This window comes from Eschrichtius robustus, chromosome 19 (assembly GCF_028021215.1).
Source record: "Eschrichtius robustus isolate mEscRob2 chromosome 19, mEscRob2.pri, whole genome shotgun sequence".
NCBI classification, from domain to species: Eukaryota; Metazoa; Chordata; class Mammalia; order Artiodactyla; family Eschrichtiidae; genus Eschrichtius; species Eschrichtius robustus.
Genome location: NC_090842.1, coordinates 2,031,328 through 2,054,369, shown reverse-complemented (window position 1 = coordinate 2,054,369; position 23,042 = coordinate 2,031,328). Strand labels below are relative to the sequence as shown.

General features: G+C 58.2%; 1 protein-coding gene across 8 annotated transcripts in view; it reads left to right on the top strand.

Moving 5' to 3' along the window:
- Positions 1 to 21,861, top strand: part of BANP (BTG3 associated nuclear protein) — a 103,465-nt gene extending 81,604 nt beyond the window's left edge. For all 8 annotated transcript variants that reach the window (XM_068528825.1, XM_068528824.1, XM_068528823.1 and 5 more), the window contains 2 exons: positions 18,012 to 18,155; positions 21,262 to 21,861. In XM_068528825.1, coding sequence (XP_068384926.1) covers positions 18,012 to 18,155; positions 21,262 to 21,333 — 216 coding nt within the window. In that variant the 3' untranslated portion in view covers positions 21,334 to 21,861. The remainder of the gene's footprint in view (positions 1 to 18,011; positions 18,156 to 21,261) is intronic.
- The last annotated feature ends 1,181 nt before the right edge of the window (positions 21,862 to 23,042 follow it).

Below are 23,042 nucleotides of genomic sequence, written 5' to 3'. Positions count from 1 at the left end.
TTGCAGCCGTCTCTTGCTGGACGACCCCCGCCCCCCCCCACCGCTGACTTTGGGACCAGAGAGGACAATCAGTCATTATCCTTGGGGCTTCCCTGGTGGCGCAGTGGTTGAGAGTCCGCCTGCCAATGCAGGGGACACGGGTTCGAGCCCTGGTCCGGGAAGATCCCACATGCCGCGGAGCAACTAAGCCCGTGTGCCACAACTACTGAGCCCGTGTGCCACAACTACTGAATCTCGCGTGCCACAACTACCGAGCCTGCGCTCTAGAGCCCGCGAGCCACAACTGCTGAATCCCACACGCCACAACTACTAAACCTGCGCTCTAGAGCCCTCGAGCCACAACTACTGAGCCCGCATGCCACAACTACCGAAGCTTGCGCGCCTAGAGCCCGTGCTCCACAACAAGACAAGACACCGCAATGAGAAGCCTGCGCACCGCAACGAAGAGTAGCCCCTACTCGCCACAACTAGAGAAAGCCTGTGCACAGCAACGAAGACCCAACACAGCCAAAAACAAATAAATAAAAAATAAATAAAAATTATTCCCCTTCACCATTCGGGGTTCGTTGGGCCCAGCGGGAGGGAGGTGGTTCTGCTCCACGTCATGTCACCAGGTCGTCTGGAGGCTCGGGGCTGCCCTGTCCAGGGGATCCCTCCCGGGCCTGGAGCTGGGCTGTCCCCCCAGCCCCTCGGTTCTCCATGAAGGCTCCCCCAGTGGCCCAGGGCCTCACAGCACGGTAGCAGGGTCCACGGGGCAGATGTCACCAGCTTTTGAGAGCTGGGGTGCAGACATGCAGGCCCCATGGTGACCACGCTCCTGAGGGCGGTGTGGGATGTCCACGCCCTGGTCTGAATCCAGAGGATGTTGCTGGCAAAGAGGGATGTGACGTCTCTCGGCATCCATTCTGGGCCCGGTGTGGCTTGACCGTGAGCTCCTGAAGGGCAGGGCCCGTGTCCTTCACGGGGAGGCAGGGGCCTGCTTGAGTGCCCGGAGCAGCCCAGTGGATTTCCATGGAGACGGTTACTGGGTGAATCACGCACCACGAGCCCCGGAAACGAGCCTCCCCGCTCAGGCTGGTGGGCTGGGGGTTAGTCTGTCAGTGCTGGCATCGAGATCTCAGCCCGCCCACCCAAGTGGCATAAAATCTGCAGCGAGAAACTTGACACTTATTAACTGTGTGCTTCATTGGGTCAGCTTGGCTGATGGTAAAAGTTGGGTGCATTTTTTATGATTATTGTGTATTGTTAAATTTTTGTTGAACTGTTAGAGCAGTCTTAAAATGTCCTTTTCTGCATTTAACGAATTGGGATTTTTAAAATCTAGATTTATACGATTTCTAAGTTTTGCATTCTGTTCATCTTGGTTTTGGGGGAGTTTAAGAAAACAAAGCAAAGACCGCAACATTTATTCGTGTGACTAAGAAGCAGTGCTCCCAAGCAGGCTGTCTTGGGATAAGCAGCAGCTGCTGCTGGCTGACCGCGAGGTCCCCTGGCCACCGTGTCTGCAGCGCCTCTGTTTCCAGGGCTCGTCAGCACCCGAGGGCAGGCCCGTTCCTGGGAGGGCACTGGCACCTTTGTTTTAGTTAATACTGAGTTGCAACTAAAGGTCAGAACACAACCCAGGAGGAGGAGGCTGGGCCCCCCTGCACCTCCAGTGTCATGCTCCGGCCTCCCCACCATGTGCGGGTGACCCATGGGCGGCAGGGCCACCCCTGGTGCCACAGCCATGGGAGGAGCCAGCCCGCTGTCCACGGGGCCGGTGTCCCTTTCTGGAGCTGGACGTGTGCCCCCTCCGACATCCCAGGCCCTCTTGTGTTGCTGTTGATGATGTGAACTAGGGGATGTTATTCCCCGTTACACGTGGGGACAGTAGGCAGTGACTCTTCCAGGGTTGTGCGGGGAGGTCAAGTCCAGGATGGATGCAGCCCCCAACTCTCATATGAGTCCTCAAGCCCCCGCCTTGGCTCCAGGTCTCTAGAACACGGTCATCACTGCTGTTGTCACCGCCACCACCAGGACTGCACAGCCACTGTCACCTCCCCCTCCACCGTCATCACTGCTGCTGTCACCTCCACCACCAGGACTGCACAGCCACTGTCACCTCCCCCTCCACTGTCATCACTGCTGTCGTCGCCGCCACCACCAGGACTGCACAGCCACTGTCACCTCCCCCTCCACTGTCATCACTGCTGTCGTCGCCGCCACCACCAGGACATCACAGCCACTGTCACCTCCCCCTCCACTGTCATCACTGCTGTCGTCACCGCCACCACCAGGACTGCACAGCCACTGTCACCTCCCCCTCCACTGTCATCACTGCTGTCGTCACCGCCACCACCAGGACTGCACAGCCACTGTCACCTCCCCCTCCACTGTCATCACTGCTGTTGTCGCCGCCACCACCAGGACTGCACAGCCACTGTCACCTCCCCCTCCACTGTCATCACTGCTGTCGTCGCCTCCACCACCAGAACATCACAGCCACTGTCACCTCCCCCTCCACTGTCATCACTGCTGTCGCCTCCACCACAACATCACAGCCACTGTCACCTCCCCCTCCACTGTCATCACTACTGTCGTCACCTCCACCACCAGAACATCACAGCCACTGTCACCTCCCCCTCCACTGTCATCACTACTGTTGTCACCTCCACCACCAGGACTGCACAGCCACTGTCACCTCCACCTCCACTGTCATCACTGCTGTTGTCGCCTCCACCACCAGGACTGCACAGCCACTGTCACCTCCACCACCGTCACCTCCCCCTACACCACCATCACCATCATCAAGGGATCAAGCAAGTTTTGATGATTGTGAGCTGTGATCTGACTTCTCTGCCTCGTTCTGTGGAGACCAAAGTGACAGAGCTCCCTCTGCCTGGCCCTTAGGAGTTTTATTGGGGGGAGGTAACTTAAGCTAGGAGTGTGTGAGAAAGGTAAGGGGCAGATCCACGCGCTGTTCCTTGCCTGTCGCATCGTGCATTCAGTAGGCACTCAGGTGTGGAGCAGAGCCATGAAGATTCACAGAGCTGCTTCCGGAGGGCATGTGGATCCAGGCGATTCAGATCTAGTGAGATGTGAACGCTCACTTGGTCCCAGCGCCATTGCCAGGCAATATCGTGTCTGTTGGAACATCTGAATCTGGGTCAATTTTTTCTCCATAGTTGGGAGATTTTCAGCCGTATGGGGAATCTTTAAAGACTGGAGCTTTAGTCATGTTGCTTACATTGTGAATCACGAAATGGTTTAGTACTGTTTCAACTAGATGCGTATTTTGGTAGATTTTTATTTTTATTTTTTTACAGTTGTGGTTAACGTCATCTAAGATGCGTATGAAAAAAGTTGTCTGTCTGTCTGTAGGCTGAAAGACGTCAGGACACTTGGAAACCTGGGAGTTGTGTGTGTTCTGGCAAAGCCCGTCTCTGCAATAATGAATATGCCACACACACACACACACACACACACACACACACAGAAACACACACATGCATGGGTCACGTGTTAAAAAAAGGCAACACGGTGACGTGTCCAGGTTACTCTCGTCCTGCATCTGTGAGATAACTTCACCAGTATCTAACTAAACAGCCCTGGCATTCTCGAGACTCTTAAACCTCTCTCGAGTTCTTTGGCATTTGTGTCTATCCTGATACTTTGCTTAAAAGTAAATTTCAGTAGCTCTCGGAACTTTTTCCATAAAATGAGGCATTATAAACCCAGCTGGGAAAAAGATTAGAAGAGATGGGAAGTATCCAACATTTTACGTGTAGGACGTTTTTGGAGTGTAGGCCTTTTTTGGGGTGGATGAGAAGAAGGGCCGTGTGTGTGTGTGTGTGTGTGTGTGTGTGTGTGTGTGTGTGTGGTGTGTGTGTAGGGTGCCTTTATCTGTAGCAGTGAAACAGTGTCTGCCATTCCCAGGGGCTCTAGTCCACTTTTAGTGGTCTGCACGCCAGGAGAGCAGTCTCAGCCTTGCAGATGGTACACACTGTCACTTCACTTCTTTTTTTTAAAAATATTTATTTATTTATTTATTTATATTTTTATTTTTGGCTGCGTTGGGTCTTCGTTGCTGCGCGCGGGCTTTCTCTAGTTGCGGCGAGCAGGGGCTACTCTTCGTTGCTGTGTGCAGGCTTCTCATTGCAGTGGCTTCTCTTGTTGCAGAGTACGGGCTCTAAGTACGCAGGCTTCAGTAGTTGTGGCACGTGGGCTCAGTAGTTGTGGCTCGCGGGCTCTAGAGCGCAGGCTCAGTAGTTGTGGCGCACAGGCTTAGTTGCTCTGCGGCATGTGGGATCTTCCCAGACCAGGGCTCGAACCTGTGTCCCCTGCATTGGCAGGCGGATTCTTAACCACTGCGCCACCAGGTAAGTCCTCACACTGTCACTTCACTTCTAATAAAAATGTTCCCTTCAAGAAAATACATTCCTTCCAAAACACAGACACACAACTTGGAGAACCTAGGTAGCTCAGGGAATTAACCCCTCATGGAAAAGCCTTCTCTACCAGAAATGGTGGAAAATATCGTTTAAATGAGAAAAGGCCGGATGTGGAGGGAGTTTGGTGTTGAGTGGTTCCCCAAAATACCCTAGAAGAGTCTCAGAAACAACGGCGCGTCTCCTGCCGCCCGGCCGTGGGAGCCGAGCGTGGCGCTGCAGGCTGTCGCCCTGCCTGGGGCAGCTGGCCCCGTCGGGACCCGGTGGCGTCTCCTGCTGCCGGCTCCGTTCCTCGGGAATCCTGGTCCCCAGCGGGGGTGGGGCTGCCGGAGGGGCACCCGACTCCCAGGACTCGCTGTTCGCCACCTCCTGGGCCCATGGGAGGTGTGGCTGAGGAAGACCAGTTAGTGACGCTGGCATGGCAGTCCAGGCCTGTCATTTGTCCCTGGAGCTGGCTACAAACAAGACGGTTTCCTGTCGGACCAGGCCAGGAGGAGGTTGACAGAGGTTTGGGCTGGGAAGGATATTGTAATGGTGTTTTTAGAAGAAGTTGCACCACGTGGTTACTTACGTGTACGGTTCCAGTATTGTAGGTCATTGGAGTCACGATGTCTTTGGAGGCTCATGTCAGTTGAGGCTGAGTAGCTTTACAGGAAAACCCCAAAGGCCCTTCCGATTGTTTGGACGCATCGCCCACGGCCCTGAGCCCCTTTGGCCAAGCCCCACCTCAAAGGCTTTGACTCCAGACGGTCAAGGGAGGAGTGACAGGCCTTAAAATTCGAGAATCGTTTTTGATCAATTTCATCATTTTCAAATATATGTTTAAAATGTTAAGTTAAATAGCTTTAATGCTATTAGATCCAAATTTTGTTCATTTCCGTTCTTCACAGTACCCAGTGTAGTATCAGTTGTCAGTACTCAGTGATTCCTTGTTGATGAATGAATACAATAGTAATTATTTCAGATTAGCATTAGTTAACTGTAAGATATGCATGTGAGTTAAAAGCATTTTGATACACTTTTATTTTTAAGCCTTTTAAAATGTAGCATATGTTCACTGATGATTTTAGTCATGAGTAATAACTTGGAAATGTCCAGAGGAGTACTTACTTAAACCTTACAGCTCAGTAGGCTGAAAAATTGTGACTCTGACTAATTCCAAATTTCTTTTTAGTGAGGCCTAAGTTGTAGAACTTTTTCTGCATAAGGAAGGTTTGGTGATTGCCCTGGCCTCTCCTGAAGCTTTTCTGTCACTGTCTGTGTTTTCCGTGAAGGGTGTGCGTGCAGCGGGCAGTGGAGCCCATGCCTGGTGCTGGACCAGTGTCCCTGCCGTTTGGGTGATGGTGCAGAGCAGCTAGGTACCCCAGCAACTGTACTCCAGACGCCGTCAGGGCAGCTGCTGTCTGTTGGAAGGAACCGAGTTACCACTCCTGCACCAGGAATTTACTTTCTGGATTTCTAGCTGTGGAGGAGGGTGGGTGGAAGGCCAGCCCTGTAATGGGGCTGCCCCGTGAAGTGCTGGCCATTTTTCCAGATGGTTCACTCCCTTACAGTCAGAGAAATAGGGGATGGAAAGTACCCGTGGGGACGTTTCCCTCCTGTTCTGCCCAGGCCCCGGCTTTTCCCCGAGCAAACCCCAGGAGCTCTGGCCGTCCATGTTGTAGAGACTGGAGGCTCGCTCTGCGTGCTCTTGGTGGGGTCATGTGTGGACTCTGGTGGTTGCAGCCCAGAGGGGAGTCGCTGCACCGGGTGAGGCGTCTGAGTTTAGACAGTGGATCTGGGCGGGTGGGGTGCCGGAGTTGGCGCTGGGCTCTCCCGGCGCCACGGGTCTCCAGGGCTTGGAGGTCTCAGGAGGATGTGGTGGAAGTTGCAGGAAGCTGAGCCGCGGGGCCGGGGCCTCCAGATGGGCCTGTGGTGTGAGAGCTCTCACAGGGCTGGGACACGAGTGAGCCCTTGAGCCACTCAGCAGAGTTACTGCAGAAGACAGACCTTTCAAGCACAATGTCATCTCCCACTTTTACTCCCTGTGAGGGTGCACTTCAGGGTGACCGTTGGCTTCATTGTGTGTTCGTGAGGAATCTTTCGTCTAGAAATCACAGGCCCGGTCTGATCAGGGCGCCCGGGTGTGGGCACAGGCCGCTGCTCCGGCGGGACTGGAATGCCTGGCAGAGTTGGAGGACGCAGTCGGGCCCCCAGCCTGGGCCCCGTGGGCGTTGTGTTCGGACATTTGACCCCCCCCCCCACCCCCGAGGCAGGACCGGTGCCATGCTCGTGTTCGGGCTCCATGCAGCTCCAGAGCAGAGGTCGATTTGTGGTGAAGAAGATCCCGAGGAATCGGGACGGCTTCCCCTCATGCTGAGTTTCCTCTCACACAGGGACTAAGGGGGACATTTGCAGGTGTACTGGCAAACTCCGCTCCCGTCTTTCTTTACATCTCTTCTGAGGACTTACGACCCCCTAATGAAATGAAATCCGTGTGACGTGCCACTGGGCTTGGACTGGAGAGAGAGGGTAGCACCTGGCACCCCTGTCAGGTGTGTGAGAGAGGAAGAGGGAGGGAGGGACTGAAGGACCCTTGAACCGATAGGCACGCTGAGCGTGACAGGCATTCAGGGTAGAAAACTAATCTAGAATTATTTTCGTGTGTAGGCGAATACAGTCACTGATTTCAAGAATCCGGGCAATGTTTCTTGCTGACGCGAAAGTAAAACGAGCAGACAGCTCCTCGGGTGGCCCCAACCCGGCTTCAGAGCTGCCCGCTGAGCTGCTGCTTTCAGCCCCGTGCCCACGTAACGTTCCCATGTTGTCCCCTTGCTCTATAGACACGCCCCCCGTGCTGACCGGTGAAGGTCGGCCCAGACTCTGACGGTGGCCTTCCTGCGGCGAAAGATGCACATTGGTGTGGATGGCCAACTTTGGAGCGGAGCCCTCTAGAAAGGGGGCGGCGTGGGCCACCAGCCCAGTGACAGCCGCCCCGCCTGCTAGCAGATGCTTTACCTAGCGAGGGCGGGCGCGGAGGGGGAGACAGGTGCCTCCCAGGCCACACACGCGGCCGCGGCCGTCAGCTGTCTAGACCAGGCTCTGAGGGGACGGGGGGCACTCGGGTAAACCGGGCACGGCGAACAGGAGGGAAAGCGGGGCTCCTTAAAAGTAGGTCTTTGTGATGTAACTGCCAGGTGGGTCTTTTTGAGAGAATTATCTTCCATTTAGGGCGGCGCTCCCCCGGCACCTGAGTTGAGCTCCCCGGAGCCCCCAGAGCCGGAAGATGGATCCCCCCAGGCGGATGATGCCAGATGGGCAGGTGTTTGGCAAGGAGATGGGACGAAGGGCTCAAAGCCTTTTCATCACGGAGGCTGATGGGGAGAGGTGGAGAGTGCGGCTCTTCCTTATATTTTACAGGGAATTGATTTCTAAAGTCAAATGACGCTTTTGAGGTTTCTTCTTGTCTGATTTGCTGTGTGGCCCTTCTTTGACTCTTTCTAACGCGCCCCTGTCCCACGTGACCGGATCTGGCCTCGCGCTGTACTGGGGCAGCCTGGAGGGAGTCGGAACAGCCGCCTTCAGAGCCTCTTCTGTTTGGTGGTTTTCTTCCTGGCTCGCGGTCCTGGGCACGTAAGTTAGCCTCTGAGTCTCAGCTTCCTCCCTGGCCACTCGCGATAACAGACAAGAGGCCATCTGTGCCCAGTGCCCAGCACTGCAGCTCTTGGGCTGAGGCCCCAGGACCCCGGCCTGTCCTGCTGCTCCCACGCAAACCCACTGGCCCTGGCGGTCATGTGACCCTGACGCCGGCAGCCCTCAAAGCCCTCTTTACCCCGTGTGCGGCCGGGCAGGTGCAGACACATATCCCTGGTGTCGGCCGCTCTCTTGTGGGAGCTGGGCTCTCCTGGCTCCGTCCTCCCCAGGCCCCCTCGTCCACTGGCTTCCATGGGCTTACCCAGTGAGGGAGCGTGGCGGAGGGAGCCCAGTGGCTGGATGCTTCCTCTCCGGGGGTGCAGCTGGAGCCCGCAGCTGTGGGACGGGATCTGTGAGATTCCCCGCCGTCCAGCCATCCAGCCCCCTCTCGTTAGCGGTCACACGTGGTGGTGGTGTCTCGTTTCCAGTGCACGCGGGACAGCGTCATCAACACAGCCCCGCACTGGCTACTGGCTACGCTGCGGAATGCACTGTAAAGTGAAGTGTGGACGTGCCCTCCCCCGAGGCAGGCTCCTATTGGCTGAGCGTGGAGGGTTGCTTTCAGGTGTCTTTTCACTTAGAGGAAGGCATTCTTTACACCCGAAGTTAAACGTTTGCACCGTTTCTGACTCCTGGTGTCCATCAGTTGACCCTTGAGCACGGCGTGCGGTGTAGACAAGCACTTGTCACACACGAACGGAGCTTCTCTTTGTGAGCCTGGGCGTGTTTGCGGATGGCACACCTGCCTCAGAGCGCAGCCCCAAGCTCCCCTCTGCAGGGCGCAGGGAGGGGCCGGGATGTTTGTCTCCTGTCTCCCCCTGTCTGGGTTGGGCGGCTGTAATCGGGTACCATGGACGGGGCAGAAATGGCAGATGTGTGCCCCATGGTTCTGGAGGCTGGAAGCCCGACACCACGGTGCCTTGCGGTCGGGTTCTGGCGAGGACCCTCTTGCTGGTTATGTCCCCACGTGGTTTCCTTGGTGTGCCTGTGGGCGGGGTCCTGTGTCTCTCCCCCTCCTAGAAGGGCACTGACCCCTCGTAGGGGCCTCACACTCGTGGCCTCATCCAACCCTAATACCTCCTGAAGGCCCCACCTCCGCACCCGCGCCCCATCACTCAGGGAATCAGGGCTTCGACACTCAGTCCAGAGCACCCTGTCTGTTCCCAGGAAGGATTTGGGACCTGTGGTAGCTCTGCTGTGGATGCAGAAAGGGGATTTGGGCTGTTTGGTCCCCATATACCTTCTTGACCACACAGTAATCTCATGTGCCTCACATCAGCATGGATTGTTCTGAGACGCGGCCTCAGGCGGGCAGGCTCCTGGGGAGGACACGGCCCCGGGGGTGGAGTTGGGTCCCAGCGGCCATTTGCATGGTGGGTCCTTTGTTAAATGCTCCCTGCTGACTGGAGCTCAGTAGGAAAATTGCGTCATCTCTTTTTGGAAGTTCTTTCTTTCATCCCATCACAGTGAACACGACGATAATTTTTGTGGTTCTGTAGGATGAGTTTTCCAAATTAAATAAAGAAACAGTGGGAGTCGAGCACACAGTCGGGGGTGGGGAGCAGGGAGGGAGGCCGGCCTGAGCCCGACCCCGGCCTGCGCTCTGCTTCCTGGTCGCGGCAGCTGCAGCGTCTGTGTCCACGTTTTGGCGTTTCAGCTCCTTGCCGCCGTGAGGGTGATGGCTGGGCACCCTCTTCCTTCCCCGGGACAGGACAGGTCACTTACATGCATAATTAACACCTTTTTTGTTCTTCCAGTGCTGTCTTACCCGCTCCCTACCCACCCCCACCTGACCCTTCTAGAAGCCAGAGGCCTGGAGCCCACGGGCTAGTGGAGGCCCTGGATTTGACTCTGGCTGAGTTAGTCCACTCCCCCTCACCCCCACCTCACTCGACTGGAAGTCTTAAAGACACATGGCTAAGATCTGTTCCCAGGAGCGCCTCCCTCTCTGGAATGATGAGCTGAATACCACGCATCTCCAGACTTCCGCTTTTGCTTTATCATATTTTTAGGCTTTGTTTTCCTTTCTTCCGGATTGTGATTGAGGCTCATGCCCGATGCTGGAAGGAGGAACAGAGCAGAGGGCAGAAGCCGCTTGTGTTGACGGGAGCCACCGCCCCGAGCTGTAAATCTGGCTCCTGACTGCTGGCCTTGCAGCTCTGGAAGCGCCAGCTTGCTGGCCTGGCCGTAGCATGCTTTTCTAAAACGTTGCATCCATTGGCTGGAGCCCTGAGTCCTGTGAGGAGTCTGCAGGCCAGGCCTCGCACTGAGGGCTCCAGGAACACCCGGGGAGCGCTGTTCGGTCCGGTTCTGTTGTGTTCTGGGGTTCCTTGCCAGTTGTGCTTGTGTCTGGCCGTCCCCCTCGTGGGCAGGAACTCCAAGTGGGATCCAAGGAAGCAGATTAGTGTTCCTGTCCCTGGGTTTAGAGGCTTAAGAATGGTTGGTTGTTTCTGACGTTTGCTGTACAAATGTACAAAATAGATTTTGTGTCGCGGGGTCTCCTGGCCGGTTGGCGGTTTGCGGCATCTTCCTCTCACCTCCTCATCTTTCTGTCGTGGGGGAAGCTGCTCTTTGAATTAACATCCAGGTTTGGAAAAGTCCACTGGTTGGGTGCATTACCGTAACCAGCTGGGTTCAAGCGGAAATGCAGACACAGGTCAGTGACCTTGGCTTCTCCCGGAGGCCTCAGGTGTGAGGGTCTCGTCCTTCTCCTGGCCACACACTTAATTAAGCTGTGCTCAATGCCTGTCTTGTGGGTGCATGAGGGTTTTTTGCTTGGTGTTTTGTGTGTGTGTGTGTGTGTGTGTGTGTGTGTGTGTGTGTGTGTGTCTGGGTGGATTCTTGGTTGGATTGAGAGTTTTGTTTCTAAGTATTACTGGAAAGTCCTTGGGCTCCTTGCATTTATTTTAGGCTTTGCATCAGTTTTGCATTATCTCAGTTGGGTATCAGACAGCGTTTCAGAACTGGCAGAATATAGAGAAAAACCAGATGTGTGCACTCCAGAGAAACAGCGCTTGTAGATCCAGGATTCCCTTAGTCGGCTGCTTCAGATTCGGACACTGTGCCATTTTTCTTTGGTCTGAAAATAATGGGCTCTGCTTCAGAAACACGCCAGGGAAGCCTGTGACCGAGGCCGGCCAGGTGGCGCGAGCTGCACCCGCATTCGCGCATGCGTGTCTCTCCGAGGCAGCGCGGCCCCGCCGGCTCCCTCGCCCGGTCCAGCCGCGGGCAGCTGCCCTGGGAAGCCCGGAGGCGCTGCTTCTGGCTACTGTCCTGGGAGCTCGCGGCTTTCCAGTTAGATAGTTGTTTCTGCCCCCCACCGCCTGTTGGGAAAAGGCTGCAGACAGAAACGAGCAGGAAGCAGGAAGGTGCCGCGGCTCGTGGTCGGGAGAAGTGGGAGCCAGGTGAGCCAGGCCCTCGCCGTCCGGCAGGACCTCTGGCCGCAAGCTGACTCTGTGCTCGTTCTGGGGCCGCCCCCGTCCCCCCGCCAGAGCGAGGACCCCCGGCGGGCGTCCAGCGGCCTCGGGTGCCGCAGGGGTCCTGCTGCTCTGCGCAGCGGGAGTCCTTGTCACCGGCTAAGATCCAGGTCAGCCTGACTGTGTGTGTCAAGAGCTGCGCGGTGGCCCCGCCGAGGGCACCCGTGTGGTTGGCCCGCGGAGCACTTTTTATTTGTCCTGGCTTCGCTCTCTCGTTTTACCTTCAGGAGAAGCGTCCTCCCTCCAGAGCGTCTGCTCCTGCCCCTCCTTCGGGAGAGGCCCTTTGGGTTGTCCTTTGTGGGGTTGTCTCTGCCGGGTGTGCTGCTGGCTGCCCTGCGATGTCCCAGCTCCGGGTGCTGGGGGGGTCGCTCCTGCCCTGAGCAGCGGGGGCCGGTGGGGGGGCGGGGCGGGGCACTGCAGAGCCGGCCTTCTGACTCCTCACGGCCGTTCTCTCATCCAAGGTTCGTCCGGTTTTTTTTTTTTTTTTTCGAACCCGTGTCCCCTGCATTTGGCAGATGGATTCTTTTTTTTTTTTTTTTTAATTTTATAGCTACTTTATTTATTTATTTATTTATTTTTGTCTGTGTTGGGTCTTCGGTTCGTGCGAGGGCTTTCTCTAGTTGCGGCAAGCGGGGGCCCCTCTTCATCGCGGTGCGGGGACCGCTCTTCATCGTGGTGCGCGGGCCTTTCACTATCGCGGCCCCTCCCGTTGCGGGGCACAGGCTCCAGATGCGCAGGCTCAGTAGTTGTGGCTCACGGGCCCAGCTGCTCCGTGGCATGTGGGATCTTCCCAGACCAGGGCTCGAACCCGTGTCCCCTGCATTAGCAGGCAGATTCTCAACCACTGCGCCACCAGGGAAGCCCGGTTCGTCCGGTTTTGAGAAGACATATTCTTAAGCCGGAGTTGGAGGCGGATGGGGCAGCCGGGCCTCCTCGTGGGGGCCGCTCTCCCCGTCCACCAAAGCCCAACAGGGCTTTGCTCTGAGTCCGTGTCCAGGACGGCTTCACCGAGCAAGCTGCTTGTCCCATCCGGGTACCCGCCGGTCACTCGGGACAGGCACCTGGCGCAGGGGCCCACAGCGGGGGCCCGTGTGACCCTCCCACCCGAGTGCGGAGGCCCCCGGGGCCCGTGTGCCGCTGTGGAGGGAAGCCAGGCGAGGCCCCGGTGGTGCCTTCCCAAGGCTGCAGGAAGGCGCCGCAGTCGTGCCTCCTTGTCTGCGGGGGATGTGTTCCAGGACCCCCAGAGGACGCCTGAAACCACGAGTGACACCAGACCTGTACTAGGGTTTTCCTGTACGTACGCATCTGTGATGAAGTTTATTCTACAAATTAGGCACAGTAAGAGAACATCCAGATGGCCAGAATCACTGTTCTTGTGCTTCGGGGCCATTGCGAAGTAACAGAAGGGTGTCTTGAGCACAAGCCCTGTGATCCCAAGACAGTGGAGCCGATAACCTAGATGCTGCTAAGTGACTAACGGGCGGGACACGCAGGACAAAGGTCAGGACGGGATTTCATCACAGCGCTCAGAACAGCGCGCGAGCCAAACCTTAGGACTTGTTTATTTCTGGAATTTCCCATTTAATATTTTCAGACGCGGTTGACCGCGGGTAACTGAAACCGCGGATGAGCGAGGCAGCTTTGGTGGGTGGAGCAGCCCTGGAGGCCATGTCACCGCCAGCCTCTCCCAGCCTGGCGGTGCCCTCGTGCGAGTGCCACGTGAGAAGCGGGCCCCTTTCTGCCCACTGGAGTCGGAGCCCCGTGTTCCATGGAGACGCTTGTCCCCCTTGGCTGTCCTTGCCGCCCCACCTGAAGAGCAGACCCCCTCCCTGCACTTTTCTGGGGGGAGCGGGGGAGGGCGGTGCCTGGAGGGCGGGGGTGATATCGAAAGGCCCGGAAGGTCTTTCCCTCCTGTCCGTGCTCGTGCTCGCTCGGCGCTAGGTGTTCAACCCATTCCTGAATCGCTTATCAAGACCAAACCAGGGTGGAAACGTTTAAAGGGCATGGCATTTTGAAAGAATTCCCAGTTGAGAATATTTTTCTATGTTTCATTTACCCGCCAGGCTGGTAATGGGCCGACCTTCCTTATTATAAACGCTGCATGTTTAGATTCCGGGGTTTCTGACACTGTAATTTTTAAGATTTAATCAGCTCTGCAGATCACGTGAAGAGGCACTTTACTGAGAATGCGGAGAGGAAGAAGATCGCTCGCAGGTACCGCAGCGCACCTTCCATTTGTAGGGAGGTGTGGCTCATCCGCAAAACCAGAGGGCAGGCAGAGCTCGGAAAGAAGTTCCATGATTTCGTAGGTTTCATTAAAAGATCGTCTTAGATTTGACTTTAAATTCACCGTGTACAACAGTGACAAAACTGTGACGCCGTTGTAATAGTTAACATTTGTAGTCGAGTCCAGGACCTGCAGGCGGGGGTGGGGTTGGCACGGGGGAGCACTGGTTACCGCCTCACAGCTTGTGTCCCCGGCCTCAGCCCTCAGTGGCGCTCTCCTCTGGCACCTCCCCCGGCTCTCTCCCTTGCCGTCCCCGTCCCCGGGCATTCCTGTCCCTCTTCTAACGGGCCCAGGTCCCCCCAGCTGAGTATCTGGACGCCAGCCAGTTCTCATCTGCTCGTCCTGAGAAGCAGTCACTTCCCTTCACAGCCCGGGGATTGTTCCAGAATCTAGGCTCCTGGGGGTCGCGTCCTGCCCACGGTGCCTCGCACGCAGTGGGCACTTAACTGAGGGAGCGGCGTGGGGGTCTCCGCGCGTGTGGGCAGCGGGTGCTGGGGAGTGTCCGGTGAAGGCCAGCCGCTTGCTGGGGTTCGGTCATTAGAGACGTTTTAGTTAACTCGAGATGGTTTACATGGCTAGATTCAGACTCAGAGAAAAAGCCAACGTCTCGCAGTGTAACATGTCTGCGCCCTGCCCCGCGCGCCCCGCCCCCCTCCACCCCGTCCACCATGAGCGGATGACTGCCTGAGCCCTCCGTGCTGTGCCAGGCCGGCCTTCGGCTGGTGCTTTGAGGTTGCAGAGCACGTGTGCGTACCCGCTCCTTGGGTTCTCGGTGTCCGGCTTTGATGCAGGACCAGCCTGGGGATCCAGATGCCCTAGACTGACCTTGCCTTTCCAGGGCCCGGCTGGGGATGTGCATGCGTCTCTTCACAGGGTGCCAGGGGCTTGGCCTTGCGTCTGGTCCCAAGGCCCCGGGTGGGTGGACGGAGCAGGCGGGCCGTGAGCCTGGCTTGTGTGTTTCTTCCTGCCTCTCCCCCGCTCACGGCTCCAGAGCTGTCACTCTTGGCGAGAAAGGCATCCTAACCAGCCCGTATCCTCCAGCTGACAAGGTCTCTCCTCAACGCTTAACCCCTCCTTCCTCCTGTTTTCTTCTGAAAGCTTTTCGTTTGAGTCTCTTAAGTTCCCCCAGAACTGCCAGGCTCGGGGCAGAGTGGACCACAAGAGAGCCAGGGCGAAGGGCGTGCGGACACGCTTCTGAATGTTGCGCTACGGGACCAGCTCCGCTCCACTCCCCTCCTGTTCCTCGTCCTCTTTCCTCATCAACATCAGCGTGATCTTCACTTATTTCAGAAATAGTTACTGAGCATCAGGTACACTGCTGGACGCTGGGGATCTGGCAGTGAACAGAAGAGACCCCTCCCACCCGTGTCATCATGGAGCTCATGTTCCCGTTGCGTGGGATGGCTGAGTCTGGAGTCAGGTGCATGGTGGCCGAGGCAGCCAGGGCTCAGAGGGGCCCGAGGGCGTGGGAGTCCCTGGTCCCCGCTGCCGGCCCCGTCCTCAGGGACGCGGGAGTCCCTGGTCCCCGCCGCCGGCCCCGTCCTCAGGGACGCGGGAGTCCCTGGTCCCCGCTGCCGGCCCTGTCCTCAGGGACGCGGGAGTCCCTGGTCCCCGCCGCCGGCCCCGTCCTCAGGGGAGAGGAGGCCAGCGGTGGATAGGGGGCGGTGGTCCAGCAGGCTGGACGGCCAAGCAGGCGGCTGGGGCACGGGCCAGTGGGGAGCAGGTGCGCCTGGGGGTGGGGGACTGCCGGCCCGGCTGGCAGAGCCGCCCCCGTGGAGGTCACCCCCGGGGGCCCTCGTCCTGACACGTAGCTTGTGAGAGTCGGAACAGGCCCGTCTATTCTGTTTGCTCAGAGTAAGGAAACGTGTTGTGGCTGTGTGATTTGGGGTGGGCTTTTGACTTTTTGCTCTTTGTGGGAAAATGGCTAGACTCAGCTTCCCGTCCCCCTGTCTTCAGGTCCTGCTGGCTTCCCAGCTTGGACCCTTTGACTTTCTGTCCCTGCTGGGAGTGTGTGGGCCGGAGGCCCTCCTGGGACGTGCTGTGCTTCCGTAAAAAGCCACAAGGGTGACTGAACCCCAGCGGAGGCGCTCCTGGCCTCCTGAGGAGGGGGCGCTGGGCTTTGAGTGTGGGTGGCCCCTGAGCTCCGCTGCCCTCTGCCCTGCTGGGGCCACACCGGCTGCTGCCCGAGGCTGCTCGTCCCCACGGGGTCCAGGGCATGGCTGCTCCCTGGCGACGGGGTGGCAGAGCTGCAGAACTGGGCAGGCCCATGTCTTACTTCTGACCATGAATGATCTGGTGGTGGATAAGTTCTGGGGAAGAGAAAATGAATAATAGAGGGGACGTCAGTTTTCTCCAATTTTTAAAAACCTCTCGTGAACTCATTAGTACAAACAGTTAATACAGGACAGAGTGGTGTTTTACAGAGAGCCGTTGTTGTCAGGTCAGCTCTTTGGGGACCTAGAAGCCGGTTCCCGCCCGGAAGGAGGAAGCCAAGGAGATGAGCGTGGCCGTCTGCGTGGGCTGTGGCTGCGGGGACACGTGACCACGCGTGGTGGAGTATGCACAAGTGTGTCCTCTCACAGTCTGGAGACCATGAGTCCAGCACGGGCCTTGCTGGCTGAAGTTTAGGGGTCACAGGGCTGGTTCCCTCTGGAGAATCCCGGGGAGACAGAGGTGCTGCATTCCTTGGCTGGTGGCCCCTGCTCCGTCTTCCAGATCAGCGTGGTGTCCGCGCTTTGTTATGTGGGAAGAGTCTCTGCTTTCTGAGCCGCCTGTGTGACACGGGGCCACCAGATGCTTCAGGACGCTGTCCCCACCTTGATCACCGGCTCAGTCCCATCTGTAAAGTGCCCTTGCTGTCAGGGCACATCGCCCGGGGCCCGGGATTGGGACATACCCGTCTCTGGCCGTCACTCTGCCCAGCAGAGCTGGCCGCTGCGAGGTGTGAAACTGTGTTTGCAGATGGCTTCTGAAGACACAAAAGGAAAACCAGTTAGGACTTCCGTCTTTTATCCTGAAAATCGAATTTTCCTGTTTTTTTCCACTGATGGATTCATTATTAAAGAAATAGAACTTTAGCTCATCAAAAACTAGAATCGCGTTTGAAACCGCAGACTGTATTTTCAGCATCCTCAGCTCTGACCCCGTGTGGGAGGCCGTGGGCTGGTCAGGAAGCGTGACTACGGCTGCCCCGCCGAGGGCAGCTGATGAGCGCCCCCAGGAGGTGGTGCCGTGGGCGTGTAATTTGAGGGGGTGGGAGTGCAGCCCCAAGTCAAAAGCCCCACAGCTCATGGCAGCTCACCCCTGTGAATGCAGAGCCTCGGAGCCCCCCGGCCGCTCGCCATCCTCCCTGTGGGGCCTCGAGGCACCAGTCCGCCTGCCTGCCTATTGGAGGGCGCGGTGGGCCTGGGGTGGGCGCTCGTGAGTGATGGCGTCACCCAGAGCCCGTCACGGGGGCCTCATCTGTCCCTCCCTCCAGGTACAGTCCAAGTGGGGTTCCTGGTGCGCAGGACGGGGGTCCGTGATCCGTGATTTGTCTCCTTGCAGGCAAGTCGGATCCTCCCCTGGGATCTGGGCCTCACCCTCCAGCTTGTGTCTCCTCTTCACACCCAGAGCCCTTCTCGACTCCCTCTGGAGCCTGGGGTCTTGTGACTCACATGCACATTTCTGCTTGTTTCTCAGACTCGATCAGTGGCCCACTGTCTGGGGGCCGCTCCTCCCCGACGCTCGAGTGAATGTGTCTTGCTTGCCCCAGGGTCGAGGCCCTGCCGCCGTCTGCCTGTCCTCCTGGCTGCCCTCAGGCTCCCCTTTCCGTGAACCTGAGAAAGCGGTGACTCTGGGAAGGTCTCCAGGTGCTCTAGCTCCTGTTCCATCTCAGACCCGCGCTTCGCCACATCCCTGCGTTCAGTTCGCTCTTTGGGTATTTTTTCCTGTAAGGCCTAAACGCCCCTCTCTGTGTCCAGCACTTGGATGTTTGAGGGAGGCGACTTGCAGATGCCGTGGAGCGGCCTGGTCCTGCCGTGCACGTCCACACGGCACACCCGCACGCCACACCCTTGTCAGCAGGTGCCCCGCCCCACGGTCCAGGTAGGACGGGGCGGCCTCCCCCGGCGCCGGCTGTGCTGACGCAGTTCTGCTCTGTGTCTGCAGGTGCTGCAGGGGGCCCAGCTGATAGCCGTGGCTTCTTCGGACCCTGCTGCCACGGGGGTGGACGGCTCGCCGCTCCAGGGCAGCGACATCCAGGTCCAGTACGTGCAGCTGGCACCGGTGACCGACCACACCGCTGCAGCCCAGGTGGGTCCTCCCTTTGGGAAGTGGACGGGGCCCGGGCCTCCTGCAGGTAGTGAACACGCTTGGGCATTTCTGCCTTGGGCCTTCTCCCGCGAGGAAGGTAAGTGACCCATGAGAGGTGCATGGTGTGGACGTAGGCGCTCGCTTGGGACTCCGTGTCTTGTAAGTGCCTGAAAGTGTAAAGGTGAGAGGTTACTTCTTGGCCCAGATACCAGCCTTAAACCATTTCTTGAGATACTCTTGTCTCGTACAAATGTTTACCTATAAATTTAGAGGCCAAATTAAGTGTACCTGAGACCTCTTCGTTCCTCGGGCTGGGGCAGGGCCGGCCCAGGGTCTGCGCGCCTGCCGGCCACGGGCAGTCAGTTTGCAACCCTTGCCTGTGGCCTCTGCCCTTTTCCCCCGTGGCAGCCTCTGGTGGGCCGCGCTGTGCCGCGCTGGGCTGCGGTCCTCTTCCTGCGCTGCTCGCGGTTGGCGCTCTCCCGGGAGCCCCAGAAAAGCAGCGCTTGGGCTCCATCTGGACAGTTTCTGAGCTGTCAGGTCGGCGTGGGGGCTGCTGCTCGAGATGTTCGAAGCGTTCGCCCCTTCGGCCCCAGTGAGTGTGCTTGGTTGGGCGACCACTGTGGCCTCCCCTGGGTATGGGGGAGCCAGGCGTGGGCCCCCGTGCTCGTGCCTGAGCCTGTTTGGGGGCGGTGTGATCAAGGTCTGTCAGGGCGCGGTCCGGAGAGGGTGCCCTTGGAGCAGCTCAGGCTGCTGGGGCCAGGGTGACACGGTGCCCTCAAACCTCGGGCTGTGGGCTTGACTCACTGACTCACTGCTGAGCGCCTCTGGGCGGGGGGCTCTCATTGCTGTGACCTCAGCCTGTTGGCCCCTCTCTGCCTCCTCCCTGGACCCCCTCCTCTGCCCAGCACTGATGAGGTGCGTGTATCATGCCGTCGGCCTTGACGCTTAGAACTAAAGCCCCGAGTTTCCACGCGGTCCCCCTCCCCTCCCGGCCTCCGCTGGTCGCCGTGCTAGGTGTCATGTCCTGTCCCCGCTGGTAGTTGCTGAGGAACGCGGCTCAGCAGGGCCAGGCAGGTGGCCCAAGGTGGCCCTGGTGACCAGGTGTCTGGCTGGGTGATAAGCGGTCCTGCGGGGACTTAACCCTGGTTCACAACAAGTCCCCACCTGGCCCAGAGTTTTGGAACGTGTGTCCTGGAGAAGGCGCAGCCCCCTGCTCTCCCCACACCTGTCCACTGTGCCACGTGGGCAGCAGCCGCGGCCTGGACACTCGTGCTTTTGTGCAGCGGTGATCAGAGAGGCATGTGCCACTCTGGAGAGTGACCGAGAGGGCATGAGGCTGACAGAGAGCCCACAGAACTTGGGGTGGGGGGGTGGACGAGCTTACTGATGTGGTGCGAGGGACATCTGTCCTAAAGAAGGACCCCGGGGCTCCGTCCGAGCTGGGCGGGTTTGACGCCCATGTCATTGCTGCTTCACACGCACGGGGGTACTCAGAATGTGTGCCTTGAATCTGGGGTGCGTGTCGTGTGGCGGGTCTTCCTGGCCCAGGTCTGCGGTCTTTGTGTGGGTGTCACTGTCGAGGGGAGCCATGTCCACTGAGCTCCCAGCGCCTGACTTCCCGCCAGTGTCTTGGTCTCCAGTCACACCCGGCAGGTCTTGGGGACCACATAGGACACAGAGCAGTAGATCGGAGGGGGACATGTGCACTTCCCGGGGTGTCTTCCCTGCAGAAGGGCTCGGTCCCCAGGGCCCAGCCTCCTCCCTGGGCCCCCGCCCGCCTCATGCACGGGGACGGGTCTCCCGATGGTCTCTTCATTAGCAGGAGGCCTCCCGCCCTCCTGTGGGTTTCCTTCCAGAGTTTGCTGCTCAGAACGGGGTTGTACTCCTCACCTGGTGCCTGGGGAAGGACGGGTCTGGCTCCCGAGGCCCCCGAGCCCCCCGAGCCCCAGAGGCTGCGTGAGGGGTGGGCCCGTTCCCCGGAGCAGCCGTGGGCAGGGGAGAGGGCGCCCCGTCTGTGCAGGCGCCGCTGCGCTGTGTTCCGCTCCTGCCTGGGGCCCTGGTCTCCTGCCGCGTTTTGAGGACGAGGGGCAAGGGCAGGGCTTCCCATCAGAGTGTGGGCCTCCCGAGTGCCCAGCCCAGCCCCACCCCCCGCCCTTGCCCCACCATCCCGGGTGCCTGGGCTCAGAGCCGCCTCTTCCAGATCTTCAAGGGGAGGGGCCCCCGCAGCCTGTGGCAGGGCTGGAGCGCCCCCCTCTGCAGCTGCCAGCGCGCGCCAGTCCATTCCCTTTTCCAGAAGGTCCACGTCTGTGTCGTCCCTCCAGCCCAGCCCAGCCCCTCTCGTGGCCTCGGGACAGCGCGGAGGAGGCCTGTGCTGAGTCCTCAGATGGGTGGGGAACCGCCCCCACCCCCCCACCCCCGCTACGAAAATGCCGTGTTGCCTCCGCCAACGGCCCCTTGAGCTGCAGTTGTAGGCGGAGCGCTGGCCCCGCCCGGGACTCTGCCTCCGCTGTGTGGCTTTCTCCACCTCCTCCTCCACGCACCGTGCCACCCCCCGCCCCCACCGCCCCGGGCCCCTCCAGCTACAGGTCCTCAGGGGAGCCGCGGAGCCCACCTCTGAGAGTCTGATGTTGCCTTTGACCAGCGGCTTAGGGGAGTCTGAAACACCCCCCAAGTGATCGCCATCTGGGAGCCCCGTCTTGGTGGCTGAGATGGATGGTCAGTGACTTATTCCAAGACTGTGTTTTTTTCCTTTAAACTACTTTAAAACTGGGAACGTGCTGACCACTTGGAGTGCACGCCCAGTGGGAATGGGAATGCAGTGCTGGTGGCGGGAGCTGAGGGGCACGTGTGGGAGGCGGTGGGTAGGTGGGGGGGGAGCAGGGGCCAAGACAGGGCCCCGCAGAGACGGACCGTGGCCCTGGATCTGTCACAGCTGCCGGGAGCATTGTCTCCCAGAGCAGGGGCGACGCTCGGGCCCCCAGCCCCAGCCTCCAGCTCGGGTGTGTGTTTACTCTGTGCCTGAAAACCGCTGGTGTCCGTGACCGGGGAGTGGCCTGGACGCGCACACTGGGCCCTTTGATAGAAAGCCCCCTCTCCCCTCTTGCAGGCGGCCGACGCCCTGCAGCCCACCCTGCAGTCCGAGATGCAGCTGGAGCATGGGGCCATCCAGATCCAGTGAGGGGACGGCCACCGACCAGACAGGGCCCGAGCCAGAGCCACCGCTCAGCGCTGGTTGCCGTCACCCGCACCCGTCCCTCGGCTTCGCACGGGAGGGGGCCCGCACACGTTCTGCTCGAGTGCCTCCGAGTGCCTCATCCTCGGGGAGAGCGCGCCGGTAAATAAAGACGACGGTAGCCCCTGCCGCCCCCGCCCGAAGACCCTGTTTCTTTTGATCACCCCGCCGCGTCCGGGGAAGGAGCAGGAAGCACAGCGCGGTTGCGTTAAGTACACGCGGGAAATCAAGAACTACGATATTTTTCTCTGTTCAAACAGCTTTTTTAATTTGCTATGGTGTTTATAACAAAAAACAAAATTGAAAAAAAAGTGGAGTAGCAGAAGCCTTTTGCTGTGTGCTCTGTTCAGCGTAATGAGAATAGGTATTTGCAAAAGAAGACTAACAATTTTGATGGAAACGTTGCTTACCTACTTTTCTAGGGGGATGTTGTCAGCACTGTGCTTGTGCATTTCTAATGGAATAAAATGTATTTATGACCACAGCAGCTGTCACGTTGTTTCCTCTTAGGAGATGGCCCCTGGGCCTGTGGCGGCCCTGCTGTAGCTGTGTGGGCCCTTCCAGAGGAAGGGGCATGGCTGTCCTGGCAGTCCCGTGATGGGGCCTGGGGTGCAGGGGGCTGCACGATGGAGTGTCTCCAGGTGCCGTGTCCCTCGAGGCAGCGTGAGCCTTCAGAATTGGGGCGCTCCCACAAGTAAGCTGCGCTGTTGAATGGCATGGCCTCTTCCAGCCCCAGAAAGTCCCAGATCTGGGGGCTCCTTAGAGAAAGTCGTGTCCGAAGGAGCATGCCATATTGACGGTCTAATTAACGTGTGTCTGGAATCCCAGAAGGAGAGAATAGAAGGAAGATGACACGTAAAGGACTGGGGAAGCAGAACAGAGCTCACGTAGAAATACAGAGGAAGCCATGCCTGGACACACGCAGAACGTCGAAGACAAGCATAATCCAGAAGCAGCCAGAGAGGAAGGACGGACCACCCTCATGGGGCGAGGGAGCATCAGAAGCAGAGGCGTTGAGGGAAAAATGCTCTACACGGAATCGGGTCTTTAGTAGAACAGCTGTTCAAGAACGCCGGTGACAGTTGGCATCTGGCCCAGAGCTCTGCTCTGAGGTGTACACCCAGGAGAATTGAAACCGTATGTCCACACGTAAATGTGCACACGAACATTCATAGCGGCACTTTTCACGATAGCCGGAGACTGGGAACAGCCTACAAAATGGGGTCCACCAACACAGCAGCCTTATAACTCAGCCGTAAAAGGAAGGAAGCACTGACACAGGCTACAAGGTGGATGAACCTTGAACACGTGCTGAATGAGAGAAGCCAGACCCAATAGCCCACATACTATGTGGTTCTATCTATATGAAACGTCCGGAATGGGCAAATCCATAGAGATGGAGAGCAGATGAGCGGTGGCCTGGGCTGGGGGAGGGGAGGTAGGCAGTAACTGAAACTGCAAATGCGGATTCTTCTGGAGAGGATGAAGATGTTCTGGAATTAGCGGTGCTGTTGGCACAACTCTATAGATTCACTAGAAGTCAGTGAATTGCACACTCGAAGGGGTGAAGTTTTGGGGATATAAATTATATCTCAAGATTATTAAGAATAAAGAATTGGGCAACATTTAAAAAAACAGGAACAAAAATGAGGGTG